At 37.1% G+C, this 15536-nt stretch overlaps 1 protein-coding gene across 2 annotated transcripts in view; it reads left to right on the top strand.

Moving 5' to 3' along the window:
- Positions 1–15536, top strand: part of LOC124366358 (integrin alpha-PS2) — a 312546-nt gene that overhangs the window by 257499 nt on the left and 39511 nt on the right. For both annotated transcript variants that reach the window (XM_046822855.1, XM_046822853.1), the window contains exon 7: positions 11005–11053. In XM_046822855.1, coding sequence (XP_046678811.1) covers positions 11005–11053 — 49 coding nt within the window. The remainder of the gene's footprint in view (positions 1–11004; positions 11054–15536) is intronic.

Genomic DNA, 15536 nt, shown 5'->3' with positions numbered 1-15536 from the left:
ATTGTGTATAGTGTTTTTCTGCGACCTTTCCTTAATTTACAATAGTTTATTTTTATTTTTGTTTATTTAATCTCCGTAAGTACAATGCACCCAGGTCTGTATTTGAATTTTGAGTTTAGCTCCAGTTCACCTTCATTTTATTGCAGCGTCTGGTACCTGACGCTGTCTCAAACTTGACTTCTGGAATCAATTGGAAACAATTAATTGTGTACCTGATGAGACAATGAGACAATTCACCTATTTATCGGTCTCTCTGATGTCAAAACGATGTAAATGTTTTGTTTTGAGCTTCTTCGTCGTCGACTTTCTTTGGATCTCTTCATACGAACATGACTCCAGATTCCAGGAGTCAAGTCTGAGACAGCGTCAGATACCAGACGCTGCAATAAAAGGAAGATGAACTGGAGCTAAACTCAAAATTCAATTGAATCAACCCTTGAATCAACAGACGTGTATAATATAACATTTGTATTCTTTATGTAATTTTCCTGTCATATATTTCTTGGTTACTTGTCATAGTACACAATTTTATATATAATTGCTTTCTATTAGCAATGATTACGCTATTATTGTTTTCACGTATGTTACTAAGAACCAATATTCAGATATTATTAAATATGAACTTTTACAGTTCTCAATAGTATTGCAAACAATATTTTACATACATTCTATGAATTATGAATATAGAGCTTGACTTATGTTAGAATTTAAATGAGTACGGCCAGTATTTGCCATATTACAGATGTAGCCTCGAAAAGTGTTTGATGTGAATATAAAATAATACACCTTTTTATTTTGTACAATGTACATTTCGAATTCAATGAATTCATCATTAGGTACTTGTAGGTTCATAATGATGATTTCATTGAATAGGAAATGTACATTGTACAAGATAAAAGTATTTGCCAAATTATATTAGCCGCGTGTGAGATGAGAGGAAAGCCCACCGTACGCCTACTCAAGTACGTACGTGGTACGTACGCCTGAAGACCGCGGTGCGAGGAAGAGAGCGAGCGAGCCCATATTTGGTTACAGACAGTAACGTCTTCAACAAGTGGCGGAGTTACCGTACTGCACCGTACACTGTAGATGGTATCGCCATTCTACTGTCTAATTGTTTATCAGGCTACCGTAATTAATGGCACGGGGCCGCCATTCGTCGGCCGGCGGCCATTTGTCAGCGTTATCTGCCCCCGGAATGGGCCCACGAGGTCAGGCCTGAGGCCCGATTATGAGGCGAGTCGCGCCGGTGTCTCCGCTAGTTATTTGTCATCCTCCTTTATCCGTGTCGGGGCGGACATTTGTTGTGTTATTGCGTTTATCGCGTCCACTTCTCGGACGTGTGGACCACCAGGCGCTTCTACTCCTCGTCGAGCGAGATCAAAATCCACTTACATTGGCTGAGCGTTAGCGAAGCCTACTACTCGTGAAACTGGAATATTTAAATTCCTCTCTGTCTAACTGTTTCCTGACCGCAAAATATATCGAAAGAAAACTAACTCGTATTTTAACACTGAGGTACATGATGTTCCTTCTCACTCATGGGACTTGGCTGAGCGTTAACGAAGCCTACCAATCGTGGTGTTGGAAAACTATTCTATCTCGAACTTACTTTGTATTTTCAAAGAAGCTTCTTTTCTATACAGCTAGCACTGAGGTCCATAGTGGTTCATATCACTCCATAGGGCTTGGCTGAGCGTTAGCACATATTTTTGTATTGGTCTTATGGGTAACCATGATGGCGACGAGAAATTGCTGAATAAATGAATTTGTAACGAGCTGAGTACAATCGTATAAGATTTTAACATGTGATATACTAACACGTGTAGCTTATTCCTACTGTAAATAGAAAAAACTAATGGAACAATGGAACAATGTCGAATGTCTGTACAAGATTTGATTTCAGCGCACTCTTGCGTTTTAGTGTCTCCCTAATACACGGGAACGATTATTATTTAAACACTGTTATGAACCATGACTCAATGTACAAAACGTGAATGTATTTTGCAACAAGATAACTGAAGAAAGATCATCTTCTGACTTTGAATATTGCATGGAAATTCCTTTCAGATACACAAGAATGAGTTCTATGGTGGTAGATGTCCGACTTTGGAATTTTACTGAGCATTATTGAAGCCTCAAGATTTTCTTTTTGCATCAAGTCTGTTTGTTTATCTGTCTGCAGGGCATATTTGAGAGTGAAATGAGCTGTAGAATTTAAAATTTGAATGCAACCTCGGCGATCCTTTCGGGACCTAAATGACTTCTACAAAACGTTTTTGTAAAAATGTATAAGAGTTTATAATTCAGAATTTTCTCAAAATTTATATAGTTTCCGAACAAAATTTTTTGTCTTTAAATATAGCAATGAATTTTTTCAACTAACATTGGTCCACAAGTGTTCTTGATCCTTATCATGAGGTAAATGTACAACGATGAAAAATTTGCATCATCAAATGTCCAGTCAGATGAGAGCTGAGTGACTTCTCTTACTCTCTACTACTACCAGGTGCAGTCGTGGAAGGTACGAGGATTTGTTTGCCCCCCACCCCCTTCATTTTCCTCGAGATTTGGTAAAATATCGCCGGACCTAATAGTGGTCGTTGTTTATAAAGGCCTTAAAGTACGAAACTAGTTTCGCTCGACTGTAACAAACGGGCTGTTATTAAACCACCACATAATGTGGGGGCTGGTAAATGCTGCGACGTTCATAGGCAGGGTTATTACTGGGGTGAAAGCCGGCACCGAGAGATTCAGCGCGGGCCATCAGGAAAACCAATCTCGGTAAACACACGGTAAAGTAAACAAGTAATCGTATCATTTACATGCGCTGAGCAAATGGGAATGGGCTTTGGTCACGTGACGAAATAAAATGTAAACGGATACGGCGGATTGTCTTAACAAGCGGCACAGCACATTCACGAGTGAGGAAAAACACTGGACCCAGTGTTGTTCCCTGCGGCACTCCACCCGTGGCTTGTTAACAGCCAATTACATCTTACATCGTACTGTCCTCCCGGTGATTTATTAGCGGCAAATTTGTCACCACCGCGGGAACTACAATGGAGCTACCAAGACTGCTGGATCTCTGGAGAGGTTCTAGGGTTATATACCCCCTTTGCTCTAGAGATTCAAAATTTGTGTTTACCTTCAATGAGCGTCCGTGATGTTTTTGACTTTGGCCTTTAAAGGTAGTTGGCAATCAAAATATTTATTGTTCAAAGACATATGCATGCATAGAACATAGTCATTAAATAGTTTTTTACTATATAATATCAGAACTATGTATTATATAGTAGTAGATACCATATAAATACCATAACCTAAAATATTAATTGCTATTATACAAACATTGTCATTAAAACTAATTGATAGACAATCACGCATCTGTTAATGGCCCAGACTAAGGACTAAGGAGTTCCGTCCAACAGCTCGTCCACAGAGTAAACGCGTGTTTTAACAAATACTGCTTTAAATTATTTTTAAAAGGATGACCAGTTGAAGAAGTTTTCAGTCTATAGAACTATTGAAGATGTTGCTGTGGTGGTGCGGATTGATGAGTGTATCTCTGTTTCTGGTGGAATACAGATAATTATATGTAGGGAAATTTGCAGGTTTTTTTACTGTGATTCCTGAATTTGAATTCCTGCTGGGGATAATACAGCTCGGATGTCATGAATAATAAATATATTAGATAGATTTTTGTACATCTCAGGACGTATCTAGATACCTCTTGTCCAACATGGGATCTAAATACCTCTTCTCCAAAATTGCCCCTGTCATATCTTGGCGGTTTGACTAATTGAAATAAAAATTTCTGGATATTTTTAGGTTAATGAGACCTACTTTTTGGCATATCAAAAAATCTTGCTGCATCTTCCTCCCCCAAGACCAATTTTATTGGACAGAACTGACTTTTGGATGACCCTATATAATCCAAAATCCCTTAAACAAATATTGCCTCAAAATTCTTCTACCGAAAATAGAAGAACAAAAACCTTAAGCTAAAACTTGGAGATGTTTAATATAATTTAGCCTAAGTATTTATATCGTGAACTGACAACTTACTACCAAGTTTTCAAAACGTAAAAGCCTGAGTTAGAGATTGTACGGTGCTTTCTTCTAATGAAAGAACAATCCCTAAAATAGGAGTTTCAACCCTCAACTAAAAATGTTCAAAAGGAATCCTTGCCGTGGTATTTATTAGTAAAATTATTTTAAATAATTTCGACGGGACTTCTTTAGCTAAATTTGTTTAAAAACACATTTATTTTGTGCTTCAAATGCGAGAATCTTTGGAGTTTTGAAAAAGTGAATAGGGATCATTGAAAGGTACTTTAAGTGTGCCTGGAAAGAACTGTGGTCAAATACAAGAAAGAGTATAAGTGAACAGAAGGCATGCACATGGATAGCCATGCCATTTTTTCTCAACAGCCAGAATTTTGAATTTTCATAGTCACAAATGAAGTGAGTAGAACCAAGAGCACAACACATGGAGATAACAGAATGAGCTACAAGGGAAGCGTGGCGCCAAGGAGCAGCTATAACATTTATCTCTCCTAGAGTCGTCAATGTCCTCAACTCTCGGCTGTGGAGTAGGTCTGGTAGACGTTGGTTCCCATACTCACATCCACTTAGGCCAGTTCCATTGTCGTTATCTCGGTCCTTGTAATGCACTGTTTATCTCTTCTTCCAATGCCTCTCTTCGACATCGCATTCTTCAAGGCGGTTTTGAACTTCAATTATCGATGTTTCTTTTGTTCAAACATCTTTTTGCTGGAGCCTAGTGATCCACTATATGTGAACAGGCTTTTTTAACCATTTACACAATTTAGATGCATCAATCTTTCTATGTCTAATACATTGGAGTGACATACTCACTATTATATTACCTAACAAATAGTTCAATTCTCTGAGGATTTAATATGATCCAAATCGCCAATGGCGCAGTGAGTGGGTACGGCGGTTATCGCAAGATAACCAGATCAAGCAACGTCGAGCGTGGCTGCTGCTTGGATGGGTGACCGCTGAGCGATCCTGTCCTTGCAAGCAGCCCGCCTGCCCGGCCATTGGTGGTGGTTCGGAAGTCACCTTTAAGCCGTTGGTCCCCAGGTTAAGTGTTAGAGAGGGCTTCTTAGCCCTAACTTTGCCTGGTAAAATAAGACATTCTTTACTTGTTTTACTTTTTATGATTTATACATTCTAGCACTGCCATGTTTATTATTAATGATTTAGAGTTAGACTCCCCATAGACCCTGTCATCTGATAGTTCCTGTCTTAATAAGAATTCAATTCATAGTACGAGTAAACGGATTCAAATTTTTCGGGAAGAGAAAAGAGAACCATGCACAAAGTAGGAGTAAGAGTAAAGCCGCGTAACAGGCTTCGCTGAGTTGATTGTAAATTTTCAAAATCATAGCTAATTTCATTCCCGAGATGTCCTACGGACAGATAGACAATCAGACAATCTTACAAAATGCAATGTTTACCCCCCCTCCCCGATTGTGTGAGCTAGCTCAGTGATAGGCTTCAACATGTAGCCAACAGTGTGGTTGGACTTGCACCATCATAGAACCCATTCATGTCTATGTAGAAGTAAAGTTTCACAAAACAATTTAACTCTACAGATGAAGTGTTATATATAAGTGTTATATAACATCGAGATATCGTGTCATATGATACATCCAGATTTTTGTACGTCACTGTGGGTTTTTATATCTGTGTTTAAATAATAAAAGTCCACACAACTGATTACCACAAAATTAAATTTAATGTGTTGGTCCCTGCGTTAATTTGCTACATGTTAAAATCTCTTATGAGTATACAGTGTTTGTTAACAAAAACATATACAACAAAAAACACAAATACACATATTATTTCTGGTATTTTCTCGTTGTCATCATGGGTACTCCTAAAACCATTTTAAAGATATTCGCTAACTCTCTGCCAAACCCCATGGAGTGACATGCAGCATCATGTACTTGGACTTCCTCATATGATAAATGAAGGTTCATGCACATTTTGTAATCTATGGGTTTGTTCGTTTTCGAGATATCGTGCGGATTGATTGGCAAACTGACAGAAATGAATTTTTTCCAGCAACCTCGAGCAAATGCAGAAGGCAAAAGAGGTATCTAACATTTTAGTTTTAAAACCCGGTTCAGGGAATGATCATTAGGATCAAAGTTTTATTTCATTATTTGGTTGAGCGTTAGCGAAACTTATCACTTGAGGGCCTGGAAACTTTCCTTCTGTATGTCTGTCCATACAGTATCTTGGAAATTAATTGATCTATATATAACTAAAAAACAAGCTTGTATCCAGTTCGTGTAGGATTTTCGTTTGGGAATTGTATATTTTGATGGGATTTGGTGAACATTTTGTTATTGATCTAAAGAGTTATCGAAATATAAAATTCCCAAACGAAATCCTACACGAACTGGATACAAGCTTGTTTTTTAGTTGGAGTTGTTTTTCATTTCTGTACTGTTTACTTTTATGGCAAGATTGTGCAGATAATGCAATATATGGCATTACAGAAGATGTTAAAAAAAATAGAAATAACACTTCAACCAACTTCTTATTGTCAAATTAACACTCTAATTGTTTGTTTTAGACAACTTGGCTAAGAGGGAGCAGGTTACTTAATTTCCTCCATATACAATACAACTCAGTACTCAGGCTTAATTTCCAATTTAAAGTCAAATCAAATCTAAAATCGCTTATTTCATCGATTATAACACATGTCACATTTATAGCAGTTATTTAACATATATTTCACTAATACATTAGCTTCTGCTATTAGATATTTGTTGAAATGTACTTCCCACGTTAAGTGCAGGTGTTAAGGAACTACGCGTGTTTACAAAGTGCATTGGATGTACGGAATAATCCTATCCAGTTCCCTGCAGTCCAATTGAGATGTAATAGTAAAAGCCGCAACACCGTGACAACACTGTCGTGTATATCACGTGTGACATAAACTGTAGCTATAACCATCGCAACTCTGCGGATACAGCTTTCTGCGCGACACCTTGCAGTCGTTCACAAGTCTCGCCGTGTCCGGGGTTATAGGTTATGCTAATAAAACGGGCAGGAAGTGCCGGCTTTTGACAGAACTAGAGGCAGTTCCACAGAGGTTGAGAATAGGTCGGGTGGTTACGACGTGGAACTTTTACTCCTGTTTACATACTAGTAGTGTTTACGAGTGTTGCAATTGTGCTGCACCCGTTTCTCTATCGCAGTCCACCCAACCTAGGACAGTGCTCTGAAAAGTGTTGTCAAGTAGAGATCAAATAGTTTTACTGAGCTGGGGTCCGGGTTCATCATCTCTTCGACCAACGTGTTGTGGATTTTGTATACTAGTTCAGCCTGTTGCAATTTTTCTCATGATAGCACTTACCGAGCATTTTTGCATGCTTCAGTGAACATGACATATATGTCTTGAGGTCTTTAGGTAAGTATTGCCCAAGTCAGGTTCTGATGACGGCGTAGTATGGATTGATTTACCCCCACTTTACCTACGGAGTGGTATTGTGGGGTGCCTGTGCAAACAACCAGTTGGCGTGAGTGTTCAAATTGCAGAAGCAAGCGATTCGAATAATAGATCATTTGGATTTCAGAGAGTCGTGTACAGAAACCTTCAAAAAAGTCTCAACATTTTCGAAACAACTCTGTTATGTACGTCTAAATGGGCCGTGACAAATGGCCAAGACATTCATACCTCTGAGACCAGAGGCAGAGGAAACTACCGGACTAGTAAACAAATAACGGTGGTTTATGAACGTCTGGCCTTACAGACAGGTGTTCATTTCGTCAATAAGCTGCCCAATTTTAAAGAATTCCGAGACACCCAATGTGCTAAAAACTCGTTTGAAACGCTTTTTAGCGTCACAAGCATTTTATGTTACCGAGTTTTTGACATTTGACTGGGAGATCACCCAATCAGGAGATTGCCTCGGCGCTTTAGGTGGAAAATTGGCAAATGGATGGATGGAGTGTGATCCTGATGTGGAAGAATGTTCAAAATTTTAGCTCTGAACTCGAATTGACTTTTGCTACACTTGTGCTATATCATGTCTTCGCCATAAAACATTGGTTGATTGATTGAGAAATCCTCCACAATTCTACAATCAGAAATAATGTCGTAAAGTATTTGAAGTTTAAAATAGTTCTTTTGTGGTGAAACTTAAAGCGTTTATCTACACTTGGCTCACGTCATTTAATAATATTATTTTTAAACACGGTACAGAGCATTGGTCGGAGAGCAAGTGCGCCTGCAATGTGAAAGGCGGCAATGTGGTTGCACTACCGCTTGTAAATAACACGCTATCAAGAAGGCAGTTGTCGCCCGCCATAAATTGAGTGTTATGTTCCTCTGCCTGCCGGCGCCACGGCCTTCTGCATTAGCCGCTAAGTGGAATCTCTACACCCACGGATACTATATTCAATGTGAGTACTGGTAGGGTGTCGACTACAAGAACATCTGCAGGGCGTAACTCTTGTTTTAGACGAACTATCGGAAATTATGAATCGATTAATAGTTTTTGAAGCAGTTAGTGGAATGAAGAGATAAAAATACAAACCATAATTTTAATAACATGTGAATATATCTGTGGAAACCGAAAAGAAAAACCTAACGTTATTTATTTCTTATCTAACCATTAAAGCATGATAATTTTGTAATAGTAACCTCCCCGTGTGCTGTTAGCCTACTAATTTTTTTTTTTTTTCATTTCCTAAACGGCGAATGTGAGATTGTTACTAATTAACGTAAATAATAATTCAATCGTTTTTCAAGAGGTATCATAATATGAAGGACATTTATGAATATTTGAATTTTCTCGAATGTCAGTATTGCATAGGGCAACATTGGAAAATTTGTAAATTGTTTTACTACATTTATTATAGCTTTTGTTGTATGATACAAACATTTCAAGCAGTTCAAAATGGTAAATAGCTACAACAAAAACAGAAATACACTAGGCAAGAAACAAATATGACATTAATAACACTTAAGTCGTAAATTAATTTTAAGTCTAACAGTACAAAGATTGTATTACATTGGAGGGATTGTAAGAATAAGTAAAATGCAACTTAACAATTAATAATAATAATTATAATAGCGAGTGCTTTCAAACCATAATTAATGACAAATTACTTCGTCAGTCTCAAAACAAAATCCCAAGCATATCTCTTGAAGGCATCAAGCCAAGAGCAGAAAATCCCTATTCCGTACACACGTTGTTTCTATCCCTCCTTAGTCTGGGAAACATGCATGCACATTTTGAAGCTTAAAACGGTCTATTTTGTGTAGCCAGCGAAGTGGAATATATTTCTTTTCTTAGGACAAGAAGCTGAGAAATTATTCCTAATAATTGTAATAGTAACCTCCCCGTGTGCTGTTAGCCTACTAATTTTTTTTTTTTTTTTTTTCATTTCCTAAACGGCGAATGTGAGATTGTTACTAATTAACGTAAATAATAATTCAATCGTTTTTCAAGAGGTATCATAATATGAAGGACATTTATGAATATTTGAATTTTCTCGAATGTCAGTATTGCATAGGGCAACATTGGAAAATTTGTAAATTGTTTTACTACATTTATTATAGCTTTTGTTGTATGATACAAACATTTCAAGCAGTTCAAAATGGTAAATAGCTACAACAAAAACAGAAATACACTAGGCAAGAAACAAATATGACATTAATAACACTTAAGTCGTAAATTAATTTTAAGTCTAACAGTACAAAGATTGTATTACATTGGAGGGATTGTAAGAATAAGTAAAATGCAACTTAACAATTAATAATAATAATTATAATAGCGAGTGCTTTCAAACCATAATTAATGACAAATTACTTCGTCAGTCTCAAAACAAAATCCCAAGCATATCTCTTGAAGGCATCAAGCCAAGAGCAGAAAATCCCTATTCCGTACACACGTTGTTTCTATCCCTCCTTAGTCTGGGAAACATGCATGCACATTTTGAAGCTTAAAACGGTCTATTTTGTGTAGCCAGCGAAGTGGAATATATTTCTTTTCTTAGGACAAGAAGCTGAGAAATTATTCCTAGCCCTAAAAGGACCTTTGCGCTGCTTCTGGAGTGACATTATTCTAGATGAGTAAGGTTGGTACTAGGGGCCGCCTCATAACAAGATCCGTGAGGAAGGATTTTGGGCATTAATCTCAGTCATGTCTCTTGGAAGAAGGGGAGGCCAGTTCTGCACCAGCCTCCCCGGTGAACGTGCTCAGGGGGTGGCACGCCCTAACGTTTAGGTTAGCAACACTTATGGAGTTCCACAAACTGCAACAGTCATCTCCCACAGTAGACTAGACCTATTGATCTACCATTGCACCCGAGAATTTGCCGTTAGAGATGTGCTGCTCTTGGACATCCATAAAGTAAATTTGTCTTGTTTTACCAGGCTAAGTTAGGGCTAAGAGGCCCTCTCTAACACTTAATCTGGGGACCAACGGCTTAAAGATGACTTCCGAACCACCACCAATGGCCGGGCAGGCGGGCTGCTTGCAAGGACAGGATCGCCCAGCGGCCACCCATCCAAGCAGCAGCCACGCCCGATGTTGCTTGATAACGTTATCTCTCGATGACCGTTGTACCCGCTACACTACGCCATTGGGTACATGGAAACCATTAAGGTTGCCTAGATTTAAGTGACACATCGGTTTTTGCTGTACCCAGTGTAGGTTTAACTAAAAGGTATAAGCCAAGCTGCGTTGAACCCTCCTGCAAGTGAAATATCTTAAGAGACGTTCGATCTAATCTGGAATTTTTATATCAAGCTTTATCGAACTTTTAACTTGTAAATTATAAGAGCACATTCATATGAAAAAGACGTTAGTGTAAGGGAATCGAATTATCATTTGCATCAAGTGTTTATCCTGAAAGTTGAACAATATCTTGGTACAAATGCCTGAATATGTTGAAATATGTAAAAGTATGTAATATGTAAGTGACATAATACATGTGTGTTTGTTACAGGACGGGAAGCGTCTGTTTGTGGGGGCGGTCGGAAGCTGGTACTGGCAGGGTGAGTCGGTCTGAGTGTTTTGGAAGCCGATATTTGACTGGATTTGTAAATAAATCAACATTCAAGAACACATGCCTTGACCTATGTGTTATACACGAGTGTTGTAAATAAGTTTGAAGAATCTTGGTCACTTTACACACCTTTCTTTCACTCTATTTTGTTTCGATGTCAGTCTTTCTGTCTGGTTGTGGATTTTTGGTGTACTGCCTCGGATGTCCTGGAACTTTAAAATACAAGGACTAAAAATTTGTGAATAGATAAAAAATTTTTTAGCGTTAAATTTCCCAAGCTTCATCTTATGATTATAAAATCAGCGCAGTCTTTATTTGTACATAATTTTTAGGACATCTTGTACATAGACGTAACTAGAAAATGGGGTTTTTAATAAGAACATTAGTTAAACTAAGTACTTTTCACACACATGGTACTTACAGATCATCAAATCCGGCAGTCAATTTGTTGAGGATTAAAATGAGATTTGTTGGGGTTTTAAACTTTAAATGGCAAATGGCTCTTAGTATTTTTGTATCCTGTAGGTAAATCACTGGAAAGCAAAGCTAGAGTATAGCTGCGCCCACCTGTAGGACAGGACAGCGTCCCGTTGACCCACAGCTCCATGGGCTGTCCGGACCACGCGGAAGTGACGTTAGACACGCCTGAGGCAGCTCCCAGAACGCTAGCGGAGGCTCTAGACCCCGGTCTGTCTTGTATATGCAGATGTGAACAGCGGCGAGCGACCGGGCCGGCAGCATAAATCTCGCCGTACAAAGGACAAATTTAAAATTCGAGTGACAATAGGCTAAACTCCTGTAAAAAGAGGAATGGGCTCAACACCGGCATGAGCAACCGGGCGTACCTCAGGGACCGAGTTTAGAACCGATTCGATTTTCCGTTCTAATGAATAATTCATAGGCGGGGAGAAATATTCTGGACTTACATCGTAAAACAATGTCTCTCCGTTCAGCCGAATGGTTACTGGCCTTTCCGACTTTTACGTTTATGGTCTCCTTTACCGATAGGTTGAAACTACTATGGCCTATTTCCATTCATAGGTTTCCGCTAAACAAATATCATCTGATTAAATTTTGTTCAACAAGCTGTTTAAGTTACCAATGCCCGTTACTTTTGGTCTACAATTCATCTATTCGGAATTTAGATTCATTAATACATTTGTTTAGTGTTTGTTTCCTCCATATTTAAACGTTAACTTATTTTGTACAGTAAGTAATGGCGCATAGGAAAGTTCAACTTGAAAAATTATGGGGACGCGTGACTAATACTTATGTTTATTTTTGCGCGTAAATTATTTCAACATAGATCCACGACCTGTGAAGTTATGGCGCTGAAAGTCTTTCAAAACTGAATAATTGTTTTAACGTCAGTTTTCATTTCCCCCCCCGCACCAAACTGCACGAGCATCGTGTTAAACTCATACACAGAGAGACATGTGCATGAAATACTGTTTGTTTCAGTGTGATATCTAAAAAGTAATCGATTTTCATTTCACTTGTGCATGTTAGCAATAGAATTATTTGAAACAGCTTGTAATGTAATACTTTTTGACACAGTATTTCCACGCCGCTTTGAAATTTCAGCAAAAATGTTACTAAAATTAAACAAAAACGAACTATTTGGCTTTAGAGCCAGTTCTGGGACTAAAATGTGATTCGTTGAAAATTGTGAATTGTTGTCACCACTTTGATTTTTTAAATATCACTGTATATTAGGTGTTTAAATAGATTGTGCTACCCTTCAATTTTGGGATGTCTTATTTGGGATTAGTAGTTACCGAAAGTTGTAAGCCAAAGTAATAAAATATTGTATGAAAAATGTTGACGTTATAATATTATTTTTAAATGAAAACCAAGTAACTAGCTGTTTTCGACTACGCAATTGGCTGGAACAAATTTACACTGTCTGTCAAAGCCAGTTTAAAACCATAATATTAAAATGTTTCCAATAAGAAAATCAAAATGCAGTACTTCTGTTTTCAAATTATTTGTTTTGAAAGGAATATATGAAAAACATAATTAAAAAATAAATCTGTATAAAAAAATAACTTAACACAAATATCAGTAAGTTATAATATTGACTAAGTATTGCAAATTAATTTATTTTTTTAAATAATTTTATACAATTAATTATGTGTGTTCTGTAAAAATGCAAGAGTGTTGAAATGTGTGTAGCAGTTATGGGAAGGATTTTCATAGAATTCTTTGAATATTATGCGAAAACACAGAAGACGAAGAAGAAGAATAGCGCTGATTCGTAAAAATATAATCTCTCGTGATAATCCGTGTAAATAGGTGACCCGTGAGATGAGCAATTGGGGTTAGGTTTCCCAACTCGCGTGCCGTGATACCCGTGTAAATAGGTGGCTCATGGGATGAGCAATTGAGGTTAGGTTTCCCAGCTCGCGCCCCGTGATACCCGTGTAAATAGGTGGCTCATGGGATGAGCAATTGAGGTTAGGTTTCCCAGCTCGCGCTCGCGCCCGCGCTCTGTCATCGTGCCAAAGGTCAACTGCAAACTTGTTTTGTAAAATATATTGCGTTTGACATTATACGTGACGATAAAGAAGTCACAGTCCCTAATGAACCCGATGATCCTATCACGTGACTTGCAGGACCGGCATTCCTCCAGCAGAAGAGTGACCCTTGGTCTCTAGCTTACATCTTTGTCAAGGACCTCGTGGTTACGTACATTTAGGTGCAAATTTGAGGAGCGACGACCTCGCACAAAGTTAAAATCCTAGCCCACCGACAACCTTTTCGTTTTAGGCCATCGGATTTCGACTGTTGACATTTCGAAACTAAATTCACACTCGACAGGTATGTCGAGTTTAAACTTTCTACAAAATCTTTGTATTGATTTCTTTACATACGATTCGCGTAAGTAAACCTTAAATAACGATTAGCCCAGATACAAGATTTTTAACATAAAAAGGTCTTCTAGTAGTATTAAAATGCTATTAAATATTTTTGAACTTAAAAACTGACCCGATCATGTTGACACGACCGATAAATTACAGATAGCACAGAAGAGTTTTTGGTACTCTGTTACTAAAAAAGATTTATCAGGACCAAATTTCTTCCCATCACTTTTTTCCGAATGCAAACGACAATAATTCAATAATTTCGCTGAATTTCACAAATTGATAATTGAAAACTTCAGAATTCAACGGATTTAAACAATGATAAAGATAAACAAAAGTAAATTAAACTTGTACCTTTTTATGATATCCTGTTTATTAATAACTAAAACCAGTACATTTTGAGCCATCCATGTCTCATGACTAACCTTTACTTTTTATGTATTTTTCATATTATATTACACATTCCTTTATTTAAAGTATGTTATTGATGATTGAAGGTTTGAAAAGATAATAGGATTTCAGACATGTGCCATTGTTATATGTTACAAAAAGTATAACAACGTTTCAAGGGTTGAAATCTATCCTCTTCGTCATGTGAGAATGCAATTAGAACATATAAATGTATTTAAAAGTTACAACATGCAGCAATGGGCTGCAACTAAAAATAGAATCCGTCGACCTATCACTTGACTTCGCACCTGACGAAGAGGATAGATTTCAATCCTCGAAACGTTGTGTTTATACATTTCGTAACAAGGCAAATTTCCATAACTCTATTATCCTTTCATATTATACATATACAAAACAAGTAAAAAGTGTTAAAAGGTGAAGAAATATTAAAAAGTTTATTTAATTTTTCTAATAATACCATGTTTAAAATATTTTTCAGAATTTTAAAAAACAGAACATTTACATAATTTCACAAGCTACTCGTTACGTACGATGCATGTTTCGCATCTGAATTTTGCACTGAATGTTGTCTGTGTCAGTTTTCATGGACTTGTCTCTGTGTTGTGACTGTGTTTGAAGCTTACGTAGCATGTGTTTCATCTATGCAACATGAGTTCATGTTTTGGTTTTGATTTTGAACTTGTATTTTTCTTCTTTCAGCTTTTGGGGTTGATTTCGGTATTTTGGGACTGCGCTCATTCAGCTTTGGTTCACTTTGGATGCAGCGCACACTACCCTATCATTTCTTCATGTATTGTATTTTTGCTTTTTTGAATGAAGAATGAGGGGATTGGTAAAATGGGGCATTTGGTAAAAACCGAAAATCAATTTCCAACTCTAAGACTGAACTTTAAATTGAACTTTAAAGGCTAAACCATTTTGAAAATAAACGTATCAAACATTTTCTTAAATCTTCTTACAATGATTTTATAGAAGTAGTTTACCAGGTGTTTTAAATTAATTATGTAACTTTTTCTATACTATTTTTAACGAAGTTAAAAAAATGCAGTAACAAATTTAAATATATTAAGTTGTTATAAACAAACCTAATAGTTGATAATTGCAATAATAAATTAATGATTAAATAGTTCATTATTTGCCTCTTGAAAATGTTTAATCTAATACCAATAAAAGTGAAATTGGTCTAAAATAATTAAT

Source organism: Homalodisca vitripennis, chromosome 7, assembly GCF_021130785.1.
Source record: "Homalodisca vitripennis isolate AUS2020 chromosome 7, UT_GWSS_2.1, whole genome shotgun sequence".
NCBI classification, from domain to species: Eukaryota; Metazoa; Arthropoda; class Insecta; order Hemiptera; family Cicadellidae; genus Homalodisca; species Homalodisca vitripennis.
The sequence above is the reverse complement of the archived record's forward strand: the minus strand, read 5'-3'. Positions and strand labels throughout refer to the sequence as shown.